The following is an 18344-nucleotide window of genomic DNA, read 5'->3' on the forward strand; positions in this document are numbered from 1 at the left end:
GGCTATTACCTGAAATTCATTTGATTTTCCCTCTCAAACCTGAACCGGTTGAATCTCACCTCTGCTACAGAGTATACTGTACCTCTCAAAGCATACAGTACAAGACGATTTGATTAGATAGTGAGTGATCTTTGTTTAACTATTCTTCTCGCCTGATGATCCAGGCAAGGGACTGGATAGGATCTATATCAGAACACTATTCCAGTTGGGCAGTAAGTCAGTGGCCCATCTGTTGCTTCTCCATCCCACTCCTAAGGCTACAGAGCAGAGGTCGGATTCACCTGTTGTAACAATGGGTTTGTTTTGCACGCCCTCCAGAGGCTGGAAATGGGACGGAAATTCCCCAGGCTCCAGAGGCTTTCCTGGAGTCTCCAGGAGGGAGAAAATGGCCTCCCCCGGGCAGCGGAGGCCCTCAAGAGGCTGGAAACAGGGCCATTTCCAGACTTCCAGTAGGCCCATTTTCCGCCCTCCCAGAGCCTTTGTGCGTGCCCTGCACTTCCTGGCATCCAGAATGGGCCGTGTGGAGACTCCTGGGAGGGGTGGGGTGGGATGGGCGGGGTCAGCCAGTCCTTGGAACAACCGGTTCGCTGAACCAGGTTAAAATTAATGTGGTCCAAACCGGCTGAATTCCACCCCTGCTACAGAGTATACTGAACATGTCAGATTCACGGGGTAAAGCAGATAGGAATCACAACTAGATGAGCTACTGTAATTCTACTTTATTGTAAAGTTTAATTGGTAGAATCTTTCAAGTCTGAAAGTAGAATTCTCCCTTAACCCCTAGTCTGCCTGATTTACAGCCCAAGAAACTAGGGAGAGTCTCTTCTGAGCTTCTTGTTCCAATCACTATGAGGGTTGTGGGCTATGCTGACTCTTACTTGATCATTCCCTTGGCAGTGTCTCTTTGCCCAGTCTCCCAAGGTCTTTCCTATGTACAATTATACTCCCTAAAAATACATTACAGTGTTGGCACAATCAGAATTTTAGAACAATACAAATTTGAGGGTTTCTTAGCCTGGGGGGAGGGATCACAAAAGGAGACCATAACTGAAGAACATATCCACGATATACATAGTGTGAGAAAAGGAATATGAATGAACTTCTAGGGGTCATCCAGGAGATTTAGGATAGGCAAAGACTTTTTTTTTTCTTTACAGAGTATAATTAATCTATGAAGTATGCAATGTGACATGATGACATCCACCATGTAAAATGGGTAAAATGCGGACCCAGATTGTTGGGGGCAATATGCTATTTAGTATACTGTCTTTGGTGTGAGCTGCCCAGAGTCCTCAGAGAGTGGGCGGCATAGAAATATTAATAATAATAATAATAATAATAATAATAATAATAATAATAATAATGATGATGATGGTGATGATGATGATGATGATGATGTAAGATGGCCTTAAAAGAGGCCTAGACTGTTCTGACCTAGGCTTCCCAAGAGCATGAAGCAGACTCCTTGTCTCGACAAAACCCCATTTTTATTAAGTTACTGTGAATTCCTATCATTTCCATCCAGCAAAGTCTTTCAAGGGAGAATTTGCAGTCACAGACCTTATCTGGCTTGGAGAGCTGCCAGGCCGCTATCTTCAAAACTTGGCAAGAAGTCTCTGAGAGTCACGAACCAATTAAGCGAACTAATTGTCTCCTGCAAACTCCCCTCCCCTTTTGCTCCTCTTTATTCCCTATGGGAGGGGCCATTTACAGTCCACCTATGGCTTTACTCCTGAGTTGACCCTTGTTCCTTAGCTGTTCCCTTCTCCTGGCAGCTCTGTGCATGCACAGAGCTGGGAACAGGCTCCAGCTGTTCTTCTGCCCCACTGATGTCCGACTCCGAAGGCAGCTGACAACTGTCAGACAGTCCTGGCCCCATCTCTGCCTCCGACGCAGAGCACTCATCAGAGCCTTCTCCAGACTCCAGGACTGGCCTATGTTCCTCCCCAACCTCCTCACTGTCTGAATCTGTCACCAGCTCCGCTGGCTGCTGGCGGGCCACAACATAGACAGAAACTGGGAGAATAAAGTTTTTTCAAACTAGTAGTCAGGATGGTAGTATTTTACTTCCAATATGAGATGCAGTTTAAGTTTCTAGACCAGTCATTAAGGAACATGAGTGGAAAGTTCCTAATACCCTCCTCCTCCTCCTCTCAGAGGTTTTTTTTGTTTCACCAAGGTGGAAAAAGAAACTAAGCTAGTTAGTCTTTAGTCTGATTTATCAGAGGACTTTTTAAATTAATCAGTCATGTAATCCAGTCCTATGTGAACTGAGTTTTACAAATTCAGAAGAGCAGCTGCAGTGGATAGGTGAGCAAGGAAACACATAGTGCAGTAACACCCTACAAAGTTGCATCCTTTTTAAATTTTTTTGATTCACAGAGAATTTCAAACCAAACAACACATCGTGTTCTTCAGAGATTTGCATTTCCTCTGGATCAAAACTTGAACACTCCCTTGAGACTACTGAATGACTTCCTCTCGCTATCAGACCCACAAAATGCTTTGCTAAGAGTGTTTTCAATGGGGAAATAGACTACTTTCACATTTTTCCCAGGGGAACGAAAGAAGACTAATTATTCTCCAAGGCAGCTTTTTGAAATGCTTTTTGGTGCGCTTTTATGAATTAAGATTTTAAAGCGTCTAACTAACTAGCTATTACTATCAGAAAATGAACTCCACTCAGTTTAGTGAAAATGGACTTTTTGAGTAAAAAATTACTTCTGATTTATGATTTTGATGATTAGATTAGAATAAATTACAAAAAGATTATTATAACTTGCGAGAGAGAAAATGAGAGACCCAATATTATGGGTCATGTGAAATATTCACTGTCATGTGTGAGCCATAACAGCTAGGTTTGCATAACACAAATGGCATTTTTGTATAGAAAGGATTTGGAGAGAATCAATCCAATTCATTTTGATTTGCAGTGGCAGATAAATACAGAAATCACTTCCTGAGATATTTTATTTGTCAAACATATTTATCTATCAAACCTAACTCTATGCAGCTCACTCCGTCTGAAGCCATGTAGGACCTTAAAGGTGACACAGCATCTTAAATCCTAGCGAGAAGCCAATTTGCAACCAATGCAACTCCTTAAGCAGTGGAGTCACTAGTTTGGGGTACACCTGTCAATCCCCGAGCCTCTGCGTTTTGTATCAACTGTAACTTCCAAATCCTTTCTAACAACTTCCCCTTGTACAGCACATTACAATATTCCAAGCAGAGTAACTACTGTAAGGCATAGGTGACTGAACAGGGCTTCCTCATTCAGAATTGTTGCTATTGCTGCAAAAAGAAAATGTCACTATTCAAAAATCTTCCTGGGCACAACTACCACCTGCTGATCTTATCAAATTGCATACCATCTCTTTTCAGAGACAAACATAAATTTTCCCTGGAATTCCCTGGAACCTCGGTGTAAGAGCCGAGGTGGCGCAGTGGTTAGAGTGCAGTACTGCAGCTACTTCAGCTACTTCAGCTGACTGCTAGTTCAGCAGATCAGCAGATCAAATCTCATTGGCTCAAGGTTGACTCAACCTTCCATCCTTCTGAGGTGGGTAAAATAAGGACCCAGATTGTTGGGGGCAATATGTTATCTAGTATACTGTCTTTGGTGTAAGCCGCTCAGAGTCCTTGGAGAGTGGGCGGCATAGAAATATGAATAATAAATAAATAAATAAATAAACCTTGGAGGGATTCAGTCCAGTGGTGGGTTGCTACTGGATCAGGTGATCAGTAGCGGCAGGAGGCTCCGCCCATCCGCCCAGACATCTCTGTGCATGAGGACGAGCATCCGCGCACCCACAAGCGAACCAATAGCGACGGGATTTGAAACCCACAACTGATTCAGTCTAAGCCTGTTCTTCCCCTTTCAAGCCCTGACAATTTCCAAGCACTGGGTCAACACTTTTACCATTTCACCAGTTTTAGGTATGGGATTATAATGCATAGTTAGGAAACATCAGCATCTTGTTGAAACTGAACCCCTTGTCAGTATTTATGGGCTTTTGTGAAGCTGGGAAATTATATAATGATCAGATGTTGCATTGATATGTTTAAGATGGCTTACATGTTCTATTTAACATATTGATGTTTACACGCAATCAAACAAATACTTACTTTGAATTTTTTCCGAAAATCTTTCTCTTCTTTGTCAATCTTCTTAAACTTCTGTGAATCACGTTCATCAGATCTGCCCCTCCCAAAGTTCAAAGATATTATATTTTTCCCGAGGCTAAAACAATACATTAGGACAAAAGGAAGAAAAACCCCATCAGTGCATTACATTGGTATATTAGGTGCAACTGCAAATTATTTTTACTTGTTTATACAACAAGTCAATCAGCCCCCACTCTGTACAAAAGAAAACAAACGAACAAACTTTTGAATTTATTTTAACTTGCCTAATTTCTTTTGGTGGGGGAGGGAAGTCAGTGGATTCAACATCATCGTAAACATCACTGTCTCCAGAATCTAAGATAGATTTGAAGAAAAAAAAAAGATAATTATAATTGGTTATGCTTATACATATAGTTTGGTGATAAATTTGGACAAAAATAGTAAATTAGGATTTCAATTTTAGACAAAAGCCATACTTTAAACCAAGACATTATCTTTATGTTATCTTAAAATTGTGCTTTACGCTTAACTTTGCAGTTTAAAAATAAACCAATTTTTGTTTCCTGGATTGTTTAGCCATTCAAATAAAGCTTAGACAAGGCAAAAGTTACCATGACATTTGTCAGGTAAACCTGGCCAAGTACATTGAGTAATATGTTGTAACAGTGAATTTGTGTGTTATGATATGCCATGACAAATATAAACATGGCTATTATGTGAACTTTCTTATATTAACAGAACATAGGTTGAGGTGTTGAACAGTCAAGAAATCTTCTGACCGAGTTAAGTAAGACTTAGCTAATGATTTCAGGGCACTACTGGCTTATGTATATACATATTTCTGGATTGGATTATGTCCTGTATTTGCTGTTAAACTGTGTTACTAAAATGCTATTAATCTCATTGAGTTGGAATCTTAAAACAGGCAAAGCTGCTTGTCAGTATTTGTTGCCTAAGGAGTATTATGCTTGTCACTGCAGATATCCCAAAATATCTCTTTCGACAGTCTCTGAACTCAAACTACATATAACATTAAAATATGTTACAAATAGGCTTTGTTTAGTGGCTGCCTCATTTAGTGGCCTTCACAGTTACAACGATGATAAAAAAAAAAGTAAAACTGTGATTAATCCTTGCATCAAACTTCATAGGTCTGTAAAGCAAAGGAAAGCTGAAGTAAAAACTCAAGCAGTTTGAGAAATACTAAGTTGAAGATACTATATTCAGGTGGCAAAAGGCCACAACCATGAGATGGCAGCAAAAGCCTACATTTTTTAAAGATCTCTTTGCTGCCATCTCATGGTTATCCAGATTTCTGCATTGAAGATATAGTAGTTGTAATTCAATTCAGCCATAGTCAAAGAATTTCATCCAATGACTTACCCTTCCCTGTTTGTTTTGCTGAAGGACTTCTTCTAGAAATAAATTTAGAAACAACCTTAATTAATATATAAAATGGAAGGATTGGTATTATCTCAACTTTAAATCATATGTGGCTAAATACAAAAGTATAAAGCAAGTATCTTGAATTTTTGTCATTCAACCTGCAGACTAAGGTTGGTAGGTTCAACATCAAGAAATATAAAATATCCACCCTTGCTTTATATAATTAAATAACAAATCTATAAATATTATAATAGCAAGAACCTCTACCTATATCCAACGTGAACTTTTCTCAGCTTTGTTTCTTGGCTATAATTAGACTTCTATTTCTAAAGCTATTATACCACTCTGAAATTAATACCTTAGCCTGAAATAATTGGAAGTCCCAAAGTATTACATAAATGCAATATATTATTGTTGCTGTTGCTATTAAAGCAATATAATTAAAGGAGGAGCATGCTGATGAATGCTTCCTATTTAACAATGGAATCCTGTGAAATTCACACTGTCATTGTTCCACTAGGAGTCACTCTACCAGCATGTTTCCCTGGTCAAACCCAGCTAATGTGAGTTATTAGAGCTATGCAAGGCCAATAATTTTTATTCTAGTAGGTCAGGTCTGCCTGCTTCTAATTCTGCTACCCAGATTGGTACCCTGAACCTGTTCTCAATAGAAGCCATCTAAATGATTTGGGGCCTGGAGGCTAAAACATATGAAGAGCAGTTGCAAGAACTGGGCATGGCTAGTCTAGTGAAGAGAAGACCAGGGGTGACATGATGGCAATATTCTAATATTTGAGGGACTGTCACAGAGGGGAGGGGGACAAACTATTTTCCAAAGCACCCAAAGGCCAGAAAAGGAAATATCAATGGAAACTGATCAAGGAGAGATTCATATCTAGAAATAGATATGCTGGTGGCTCAGCAGGCTGATAGCATTGTGATTAACACCAGCTGTCTGCAATTACTGCAAGTTCGAATCTCACCAGGCTCAAGGTTGACTCAGCCTTCCATCCTTTCTAAGGTAGATAAATTGAGGACCCAGTTTGTGGGGGCAATAAGCTGACTTTGTATAAATATACAAAAGTATGAAGGCTATTGCTTAACGCATTGTAAGTCTCCGGAGAAGGGCGGCATATAAATCAAATTAAAAAAAAAATAAGGAGAAATTTTCTGACAGTGAGAACAATCAACCAATGGAACAGCTTGCCCTCAGAAGTTGTGGGTGCTTCATCCACTGGAGGCTTTTAAGAAAAGCCTGGATGGTCACTTGTCAGAAATGATGTAGGGTCTCCTGCTAGAGCAAGGGGTTGGACTAGATGACCTATAAGGTCCCTTCCAACACTGTTATTCATCTCTCCTTGCTTCATAGTAAAACCGCTTCGCCTAACATACAACCATGATAGTTAAAAGATATCAAGTCACAGACAGAAAGGCCCAGCTTTTGATAGTCAAGTGGTATTTCCATAGCTTGAGTTATCATGCATGTTTGATTTGTGGCTTATTAGGCTGCTGTGAGAAGTGGTTAGTAGAGCACAATCATCAATGAATCCGTGGTATTGTTAGCTTTAGTGAGCTTTGCGTGTGTTACTTTTCACAGCAGTCTCTTACAAGGAATTTTCATCTTCTGTCACATTGACTTTGGATGCTGCCTCTCGCATACTTTTCTTTTGGTAATCTTTTCCCTTTAAAATCTTCAAAAGCCCCTTGGACCAGGTGTCACTCTTCTCTTCATCCTGAGACACAGATCTTTGAAGTATGCACACAATTATTACATAGTAGAATATTAAAAAAAATGTTAGCAATTTTGGCCTAATGGTTAATTGAATAATTGAAATATGTATACAAGGAGCTACTTGTAGATTATTTAGAGCAGTGTTTTTCAACTTTGGCAATTTTAAGATGTATGAATTTTAACACCTAGAATTCTCTCTGTGGAGTTCTGGGTGTTGAAATCCATACAATCTTAAAGTTGGTGAATATGAAAAACATTTATTTCAAGTTAGCACTTTAGGCAGCCCTGCCCAGAGGTAAATCAAAAGGTTGCCCTCTGTACAAATATATTTCCTACCATAAACTAATGAAGGGTGCCTATTGTGCATGCACACAAATACATCTGAATACATGTGTTTAATAATATGGTTAGCATACCTTAATTATCTTTGCTATGGGAAGCATTACCATTAACAGTGTTATACACCATAATTTGCTATATGAAATATAGTTGTCTGGAATGTTTAAAGTATACATCCCAACATACTGTGTGGATCAACTAAGATAATATTTGGAAACATAAGTATTGTTCTTGAGTGTCCATATGAAGGTATATTGGGATTAGTTGCTCTATAATGCATGAAATAGGCTAAGATGACAACAACAGCAGCAGCAATGATAACAAAGAAGAGAATCACACATGACTCATCACTTTAGCCCAGTCCTAAACCTGTATATATATATATGGAAGAAATGTCAATTAATTTAACGGGACTTGGTGAAGGAAATATTCATAGGACTGAGTTCAGAAACCAATTTATGGATAAACATGTCTATAATTTCATTTTCAACAACTTGCAAAATTCACCCAGTATGTAACTTGTTAATTTCCTAACACATTTATATCTTGAGCTAACACTTTGTGGGTAATTCATACTTACTTGGCTGGAATCTCATCATCTTCTACACCATCGTAAATGTCATCTGGGGGAGGTGGCGGAAACCCTGTTTTAAGGGGATAGGGGAAGAAGTAGGGAAAAATGGAGTTTATGAATTAATTCATCTTTTAGTTTAAATTTTGCAGCAAGCTTATAAATTTGTCAGTTTATAAGTTCAAGGAAAAACAACAGAACAGTTAAAATATAAATACATATACCCTAATACATGTAAGGTTATTTACCATGCATCCGATACATTTTCTACTCAGAAGTAGATCTCACTGAGTTCAGATTTAAAATGGACAGATATCCTAGTTCACAGAAGAAATCTTCAGTTTCAGTCTTGTCTAAATTGGGGCTTTCCACACATGTTGGACTACAGATCTCATCATTCCCACTCTGAAAAGAATGCTGTTCTTTAAAGGAATGAAATCTAAGCTGGCATCTTGTTGCCCATTAAGAATTAGCACCCCCTTGGTCCCCCACTGTGCAATGGAATGCCTTGGATGGATTTGATACTGGATTAAGTCACATTGAATAAATGTCTGGGAAGAACCTAATCAAATGAGTAATATACTGTAGCTTGTTGATTCAGTAGTTACTAGCTCTCTCCATTTGCGGCTATTATTAAAAAAGTTAACATTTATTTAGTTTTAAAACAAACATGATGATTATGGTTGAGACTTTATTTTATGATCATAGTTTAAAGCAGGGGTCTCCAGCCTTGGCAACTTTAAGACTTGTGGACTCCCAGAATTCCTGAGCCAGCTTTTGCTTTATTCTTGGTTTAAAGAATAAAGGTATTTATCCTGAATATTTAGCACTTTTCTGACTTTGCTTGGTGTTCAGTGAGAGAAAGTCAGAGAGAGAAGTTTTGATTTGCTAAACATTTTAGTAAAGGGTGCGTTAATATATGAATTGACTGATTTTTTTTTTCTTGTATAAACAGGTCACTTTCCAATTGTTATAAACTCGAGTCATCATTTTACTCTGAAATTAACATCAGCTGTCTGCAATTACTGCAAGTTCAAATCTCACCAGGCTCAAGGTTGACTCAACCTTCTATCCTTTCTAAGGTAGGTAAATTGAGGACCCAGTTTGTGGGGGCGATAAGATGACTTTGTATAAATATACAAAAGTATGAAGGCTATTGCTTAATGCATTGTAAGCCGCCCTGAGTCTCCGGAGAAGGGCGGCATATAAATCAAATTAAAGAAAAAAAAATAAAACTGCTGAAATGTTATTATGACATCATCTTATTTTGAGATTACTTTCTTAAAATGGAGCTGCTCCCATTCTAAACTACTCCAGTTAACTTGGTCATCCATTGTTTATAGTTGAGAATCTTGTGTGAATTCAGACATTTGGGGTTAATTCTGTCAGTCATTATTAGGCAAATCACTGATTTGCCTAACATTCAAACAGATGTAGAAATCACAGCTTATCATGCTGGAATGGCTGACAAACAAACTAAAACTGAAGGGTTTCCAACCTTTTGAGGTCAACAATAGTTGGTTAGTCAGTCACAATCTCCTCATATACCTAAAGATAAAGAAAGCCTTGTACAATAACCTCCCGCCATTTTATTTTCCAAGAATGCCTCTAGAATCTATGTGGGGGCCCAAAGGCATTATTGGAAATACAGATTATGCTTCACATGGATCAATTCTAGTTTCTACTGTGAAAAAGAGCAACACAAAAGAACAACACAATGTTAGAGATAATCATTATTTCAAGACTTTAATAAAAAGGAGAACTCACCTCCCACAGTACTCTGACTTCCACTTTGCCCATAAAACAAACAAAGAAAAACAAAATGTTGAATGGAAAGAAAACCAGATACATTTTCACATACATGCAAAGTCACATTAAGGGTTGATCACTGTCACCAATTCTTTTCATACTGTCGCTAATCTCTATAACTGTTTCTTGAGAAAAATGACAATATTTTCTGGGCCAATAGTGATCTTAGGAATTTCAAGAACCTGTCACGGGTTGATGCAAGGTTGCTGTGTTCTATACAGAACAGTTTTGTTTGTACAACATGCTTACAGATGTTTAACTGATCCACGGTTTTATTCTACAGATTATTGGCGCAAAGCTGGCTACGTTCTACGCAATGCTACGCAAACCTAGCCAATGGCTGTTTTAGTGACTGGGTCAGATATAACATGTTTCTTTGAAGTAAACTAAGGCTGGGCAACAATCCGGATTCAAAGGGCAAAATGTGCTTTACAGCAATGTTACAGCATGTCAGCCAGTGGTGGGTTGCCCCCGGTTCGGACTGGTTTTATAGAACTGGTAGTAAAACTGGCAGGAGGCTCCGCCCACTGACCCCGATGTCATCAGGAAGCTTCTGCACATACGCAAAAGTGCATGTGTGCAAGCAAAGCTAGCACGCACGCGTCCCCGTTGCAAACTAATAGTAAAGGTAAATAGAATCCACCCTGATGTCAGCTTCCCATTTATTACTGATTTGGAAATAAAATATGCATTTTTTTTTTGAAAAGCAAATTTTAGTGGCACCAGTACTGTACAGTTGTTATAGTCCTCTGGAAAAAAACAGGTTGGGGAGTGTCTAAATAGTCTTCTGAATAGTTTTTATCCCAGAGCTATAATTGCACTCAACAATGAACTAAAGGGCCACCATCGGTGAGCTGTTGGACAGCTTTACTTGGTCTGCTGTGTGGATGCTTGGGTGGTTTAGGGGTGGGGAATTTTTGGTGGGTGGGGGTGTGTCTTGGGATTGTCATGTGTGTTGGTCTTGGTCTCTGAGTGTTATGTGAATTTCATTGTATGGGTATACTGTGTATATATGTACAATGACAATAAACTTTATATAAAAATATAAAGATGTAGAAGGATGAATCAGCACAAGAGGTTGGACTACACAGAATTAGTGATAGTATTTAGGGGTTAGACGTGGTGCTCATCACTTTGTTCACAAATCTGTGACATACCTGCTGATACTATCGTGGTCTCCGACATCATCATATACTTCTTGATCACTGTCTGAGTGCTTTGACTGAACGTGCACGGGAGGCCGTGGCTTCCTTTTTAATGTATCATAGTCAATTGCCACCATGGTAGTTTTAATGTAGCCATCTAAAACAAATATAATTTGGTGATATGGTTGCTTTGGTATATAAAAAAAATACATCTAGGAACTGAAAAATCATCATGCAAAGTATCTTGTGGTATAGAACAAAGAGGTAGTGAAGTATCCTGCTAATTCAACAGATGCAGAATATACCTTACCCGAATTAGAAAAATAATTGCTCTGTTTTGCAGATGAGATTATAAATCCAATTTTGGACAGTACCAGGGTTCTCTGGCTTATGTTTTTTCCATAGAGAAATAAATAAGACATAGTACATGGAACCCCCTCATGGATTACTGCCTTGTTGTGGCAAAGGGGCTTGTGTAGCTCAATGAAGCTATGAGCTATGCCATGCAGGGACACCCATGACAGACAGGTCATAGCAGAGAGTTCTGACAAAACGTGATCCACTGGAGAAGGAACTGGCAACCCACTCCAGTATCTTTGCCATGAAAACCCCATGGACAGTACCAAAAGGAAAAAAGATATGACGCTGGAAGATGAGTCCCTCAGGTCAGAAAGTGTCCAATATGCTACTGGGGAAGAACAGAGGGCTAGTACTAGTAGTGCCAGAAAGAGTGAAGCGACTGGGCCAAAGCCGAAAGGACACTCAGCTGTGGAAGCATCTGGTGGAGAAAGGAAAGTCTGATGCTGTAAAGATCTTTTCTCCATAGGAACCTGGAATGTAAGATCCATGAATCAAGGCAAGCTGGACGTGGTCAGACAAGAGATGACAAGACTGAACAAAGGCCAGATCTTGAAGATAAAACTCAAATACTTTGGCCACCTAATGAGAAGGAAGGACTCACTGGAGAAGGGCCTAATGCTGGGAAAGATTGAGGGCAAAAGAAGAAGGGGACAACAGAGAATGAGGTGGCTGGATGGAGTCACTGAAGCAGTAGGCATGAGCTTAAATGGACTCCAGAGGATGGTAGAGGACAGGAAGGGCTGGAGGAACGTTGCCCATGGGGTCACAATGGGTCGGACACGACTTCGCAACTAACAACAAAAGTACATGGAAATCAAGTTTATTATAGGAAAAATTGAATTAGGATCTTCCTCCTTCCTATATTAATTTTCTATAAACATTGTACATAATATGTTTCCATTTTGTAGCCTCTCATCTGTAGTCTGAAGCCAGTCAGTCCAGGTACAATTTTATGAATACCAAATGTTAGCATAATAGCCCCTCTTAAACCCACCATGTGAGATATGAAGATAATCCACAATCTATGCATTATACTAGCTTGAAAGAAAAGCTGATAAAAATAAAATTAATTCTGTAGCATGTCCACCTACACCTGTAGTACAAAGAGTGTAAGACAAAAGGATCTCTCCTTTGAGATTTAGATCAACATCACAAGACTTCATTATGAAAAAAAAGCAAAAATTGGTGCTCACATGGTGGAGGAAGTTAAAAGTACAAAGCAATATTAACCTTGCTAAGAGTGCTATAACAGAATCTCCCATAAAAAAGTTTTGAGGAGATCGTAGGCTATGATGGTTCAGCTGATCTGAGAGCCCATGAAGCATCTAACACATAATAGCTATGCTTGTATAAATATAATAAATATCAGAGTATATATAAACTTGCACTTCAATATAAATAAAGAATATAGTGCTTGGGTAGCATCTTCCTATTTCTCTAAAGTATAAAGAACTGCTGAAACCGTGTCTTTATTAACATGTGATTTGTGCAAATTCTAGCTTAAATATGAGGTGAAGGGTAGATGTTTCACCCTACTTTAGAAGGACAAACCATTTCTTTCTTGACAAGAAAGGGAGGGATTTGGGAATAACCACCCTGTCTTTGTGAGCCAGTCTATGCATTTGTTCCTTCTGAATGGTTATAATCCAGTGATGGGAAACCTTTTGGAGACCAAGTGCCCAAACTGCAGCCCAAAACCCACTTATTTATTGCAAAGTGCCAATACGTCTAGTTAACCTGCATAATGAGGGATTACTCCTTAAAATAATGATAAACAAGGCAGAGTTCAGCTAATTGTTCTAAGAAAAACATGATAAATGCACTTTTATGCCCCTTCATTTTTTTTTCTGCTTTTGAAATATTTTGAAAACTTTTGTAATATCATTTTTCTTTTTCCCTCCCTCCCTCTCTTCCCCTCCCTCTCTCTCTCCTCCCTGCAGGAGAAATGTAATGGAGCTGGGCTAGGGCGATGGCACATATGCCCATAGAGAAGGCTCTAAGTGCCATAGGTTCGCCACCACTGTTATAGTCCATGTCTAAGATGGGTGAATGAAGCTATCAATATCATTAATCACCAACAAAACTCAAATGTTTATAATCATATCACCAAGAGCCACGGTGGCGCAGTGGTTAGAATGCAGTACTGCAGGCTACTTCTGCTGCCTGCTGGCTGCCTGCAATTCAGCAGTTCAAATTTTACCAAGCTCAAGGTTGACTCAGCCTTCCATCCTTCAATAAAGGTCTGTAAAATGAGGAGCCAGATAGTCGGAGGCAATATGCTGACTCTGTAAACCACTTAGAGAGGGCTGTAAAGCACTGTGAAGTGAAATATAAGTCTAAGTGCTATTGCTATTAGAATTTCTCACAATTGTAGAAGTGGGGTGAGCAAGAACAGCAATAATATGGCAGGAAAGAACAGCAAAGATTTGGCAGGAGAGGCGTGTTTTGGGTCCTCTCAGTTAAGGAGGGGACCCAGAAGATGAACTGTTTCTGCTACGGTGCTCATTCTTTGAAACTTCCCCCTGAGTTGAGGTTGGCCCCAACTCTTATAGCCTTCCGGAAGGCCCTCAAAATGTGTTTGTGTGTGTGTGTGTTTTCATCAGGCAGCAGAGAGCCTGTTCCTTGGCTCCCCATGTATAAAGTTCTGATTTTGATAATGATCTTGTTCTTATTTATGTTTCCGTATTTACATGTTTTAAATGGTTTTATAATAAGTTTCAATTGTTGGTTTTATTGTATCCTGCCCAGAGTCACCATGTGTGAGATAGATGGCCATATAAATTAAATTAAAATAAATAAATAAATAAATGTAATACATAAATAAATGCAGAAGCAAATGCAGAGATACAAGAACTATATCCTTGGGAAAATTCAGGCTCTTTCATCATTATGTTAGCATAAATTCTCTTAATTTCCACACATTGTAGTATACCTACATGAGCCTTTTAATCTTCCTAACCATTTCCCTTCTGGATTGTCTGTGATGCGAAGTATTTCAATTAGATCTCCTTGTTTGAATGACAGATCATACTTTCCTCCTTTGAAGTCTGTGGAAGCTCGTGCCTGGTGAATAACTTCAATGGGACCTTCTAGCTATATAAAAGATTAAGATACGTAGTTAGGTTTTAGTACTTAGGGAGAATGAGAGAAAGAGAAAACCAAATCGTAGCTTGAAAGATAAAACTAAAGAAAACGTGTGTGTTATGAGAATGAGACCTCTCCATCCCATGGGCTTTATGCACTCTCCCTTTCTTGTAGTAAAGAAGCTTAGAAGTTCTGCTTTGATAACCTCACTTGGTTGTGTCCTCTGAATCAAGGTTGAGGGGAAAATTCAAATGGGAACAAAATCTCAGTAGTGTTCTTCGCTCCTTCCTTAGAATGGGGTGGAGGAACACTCAGCTCCTTTTTGAAAATGCATGAGATGACAAGGATATTGGGGTTCTTTTTTCCCCAGCAAAAATACCTGTCATGCTTGCAGAAGTATAAGGTTCTGTTCAGAGGTTGATCTGGAGCAGAGGTCTCCAACCTTGGCAACTTTAAGACTTGTGGACTTCAACTCCCAGAATTCCTCAACCAGCTGGGAGTTGAAGTCCACAAGTCTTAAAGTTGCCAAGGTTGGAGACCCCTGATCTGGAGCACTTCCTAGACTGACCGTGACCATACAGTGTCAAGTATTCACATGGCTATGCTGGTTTTTTTCCCTTCAATAAAATAATAAAGATAAAAGGATCCAGCATTTTATTCAATGGACGACGACTATTATCTACCTCTTTTATTGAATGAGCTGGCTTTGTTATTTTTCAAGGGTGTAAATAATGAAGAAAATGTGCTAGTTAAGTTTAACTTAACTATTTAAACTACTTAATTAATTAACTTATTAATTAATATCTGGGAGCGACTTGATGGAATCAAAAATCAAAAGAACAAATGAAATGGCAATTTCTGCTAGATAACTTGTGATAAGGCCATCAGATACCCATGGTACAAAATGGTCTCCACCAGGTTCTTGAAATCCTTTTAATTAAAATAACTCCATAAATGAAGAACCAACATGCTAAAAGGTCATCTTCATTTCCATAAAATTTCCTTTGGCTGCCACATAAGTTCCAGAAATATTTTCAGAATATAAAAATAGCTGGGGTTGGAGCCTAGTGCTTTTATGTGGAAAAGGAGCAAATGTCAACAGAATTAATAGAGAGCATCTTGGAAAGCTAGAGGTTGTGGTGAAGATCAACCTCATCAATTAACCTTATAGTAATTAGAGGTTTTGTGACTGAACCCATCTACCATGGCACCTTTACCAGAAGACAGCCATTTTATGAAAACACACAACATGACCTCAAAATTCCAGACATTCTTTGTTAGCTGCTTGCATTTTTCGATTATTTATAGTTTATAATATTGTGCTAGCAATATCTGCTAAACCCTGGTGGCGGAGTGATTAGAATGCAGTATTGCAGGCTAACTCTGCCCACAGTCTGGAGTTCGATCCTGACCAGCTCAAGGTTGACTCAGCCTTCCATCCTTCCGAGGTTGGTAAAATGAGGACCCAGATTGTTGGGGACGATATGCTGACATTGTAAACTGCTCAGGGAGTGATGTAAAACACTATGTAAAACACAGTATATAAATCTAAATGCTATTGGTATCAATTTGGTTAACTCACTTGATTAAGCAGGCATTAAAATATTAACTTTTGCTGTTAAGTAAAAATACCAAGTGGCTATTTTAGCAACTTTAAAAACACAGAACATAGAATTATAGACTGGAAGGGTCCTTGGGGGTCTTCTAATCCAATCCCCTGCCCAAGGCAGGAGACATTATACCATCCCAGTCAAATGATTGTCCAATCTATTTTTGAAAACCACCAATGAGGGAGCATCCACAGCTTCTATTCCATTCCAGTCCTTTGCATGACCTTCTTGAAAGAAGTTTTACCTTGAATTTCTTTCTGAGTTCTTGCTCCTTTTTATCCTTATCCCTTTGTTCTTTCTTTTGATCAGATTTTTTCTTTTCCTCCTTCTCTTTCTTTTTTTCCTCTTCTTGTGATGTAAATCTGCACAATAAGAAGAAGGAGACTTAATACGCTATTCAGCTGTAAAGATGAATTACCCCCAAAGGGTGTTTTTTTTTTTTTTTAAATGTGGTTCTATTTGAGGTGCAGCTCACAGTTTTGAAGAAAGGGGCAGACTTAGCAAGATCTCTGGAATAAGATGATATATACCACCTCTCTTTCCTCAAATCAACATTTCTGAGGGCCCTTTTAGAAAACAAAAAATGACCATCAGTGGAAAGAACTTTCCAAAATGTCCATTAAAATGGGAAGTTGTGTTTGGGGTGAGGGGATGTTGACTACCAACCTACTGAAGTTAGTAAATCTCGCTACTGCTTACATCTGCTATTTTGATATTCTAAATAGGGGATTTTGTACCAACATTTCCTGTATACAACCTCACTTTTACTGGAAAGGCCAGCAAATTGAGTAACAATCTGTTTTCTTAATCAACCTGATTGTCAGTCAAATCCAGTATTTTGTAACCAGCCAAATTTCAAGGCCAAACTGCTTTTTTGGGTTAACCCAAAATATCTTCTGATTATGCTATCAAATTTCAGTGATAAAATTGCCAAGTTCTCCATTTGGCTAATGGAGTTTGGCTAAACCCTCAGAAAGGAAGGCTTAACAAAAAGAAAGGAAGGAAGAATTTTGCAATATTCTGCCTAATGTAACTTTACATTAGAAATAGTGTTGATTCTCCTGGTTGTGGGTCTTGTCTGGTCTATCTGTCTTGCCAGACTTAGTATTTTCCTCTATTTTTAGTCTCCAGAAAACCAGAGAGGGTCCCTTCTGAAACACTTCTCAGGGGTTTCCCCCATTTGCAAACCAAGTTGCCTCGTATCAGACCATTGCTCAAGCTGCAAGTCTTTCTTCTATTCCCCCAAGGTCATTCCCACATACCATCACACTCCCCCAGTACCTCCCCCTCCACTTGTAAATGGAAAATACTGACCTGACCTAAACCCCCTACAAAACCTAAATTCAGATTATGACCAGGAAAAATTAGTCTGCTTGCACAGGGCAGACAATCTTCACATGAAGCAATAGATCGGTTTTGAGATCTCCTGATTTTTTTTTTAAAGGTAAACAATAGTGGTGCAACCTGAAAATGGACAACGAATAGTCAAATAGACTGTTTATACTTTTGCCCATTTAATGCATCCCCAATGTAATTCTTTCCAGCCTTTTATAATTCAAGAAATATTGACATAGCTAAAAGCAAATGGACTTATTCATAGCTCGAGCACAAGCCTCTAAAATGTGCAGGAAAAGAAAAGTCATGGATGATCAGGATATATTGGACATTGGTAATCAGAATTCATGCCTAGAATGCCTCAAGTGGAGCTTTACATTTTCTTTTGGATCTTTTTGCAAATAACTTTTGATTGTGGTCATGATTTAATAATAGCTGCAATTATTATCTTACGATCAGAGGCCCACACTTTATATATCTTTTTCATACCTCATCTCATTTATGTCTTCATACATTTCTCCATCGCTGTTCTGATTTTATGAAAAGGGGAAAAAAAGTTTTAGTTTTTATTGAAAAGTAAGAAGACTGAAAAGTGTGTATACATACACACATATATACATACCGGTACATACATATATACATAAGTACATATATACGTGCATACACAAACACACACACACATTTGTAGATTATGAAGGGTAATACTTACTTCATCTGCATTCCCAGTATCTAATGGATAAAAAGGCAAAACAATTGCATTACATTATTTTGCAGTCTAGCAATCAAAATACCAAGTCATGGGTAGCCCTTGTTAAATAGTGGTGTACGGGGAGGTTGGGGGGCAA

At 38.7% G+C, this 18344-nt stretch overlaps 1 protein-coding gene across 3 annotated transcripts in view; it reads right to left on the reverse strand.

The window, feature by feature from the left end:
- FYB1 (FYN binding protein 1) overlaps positions 1 to 18344 on the reverse strand; it is a 67405-nt gene that overhangs the window by 23074 nt on the left and 25987 nt on the right. Inside the window, exons 5-15 of one of the 3 annotated variants that reach the window (XM_034440779.3) lie at positions 18209 to 18228; positions 17989 to 18029; positions 16409 to 16526; positions 14407 to 14563; positions 11123 to 11267; positions 9924 to 9946; positions 8166 to 8229; positions 7123 to 7260; positions 5512 to 5540; positions 4413 to 4482; positions 4129 to 4243 (exon numbers count right to left, since the gene is read on the reverse strand). In XM_034440779.3, the coding sequence (XP_034296670.2) occupies positions 4129 to 4243; positions 4413 to 4482; positions 5512 to 5540; positions 7123 to 7260; positions 8166 to 8229; positions 9924 to 9946; positions 11123 to 11267; positions 14407 to 14563; positions 16409 to 16526; positions 17989 to 18029; positions 18209 to 18228 (920 nt within the window). Of the gene's footprint in view, positions 1 to 4128; positions 4244 to 4412; positions 4483 to 5511; positions 5544 to 7122; positions 7261 to 8165; positions 8230 to 9923; positions 9947 to 11122; positions 11268 to 14406; positions 14564 to 16408; positions 16527 to 17988; positions 18030 to 18208; positions 18229 to 18344 lie in introns of all 3 variants that reach the window. The other 2 variants (XM_034440778.3, XM_034440780.3) reach the window with 2 other exon arrangements.

The sequence above is a fragment of the Pantherophis guttatus genome, chromosome 2 (genome assembly GCF_059756535.1).
Source record: "Pantherophis guttatus breed Tessera chromosome 2, ASM5975653v1, whole genome shotgun sequence".
NCBI lineage: Eukaryota > Metazoa > Chordata > Lepidosauria > Squamata > Colubridae > Pantherophis > Pantherophis guttatus.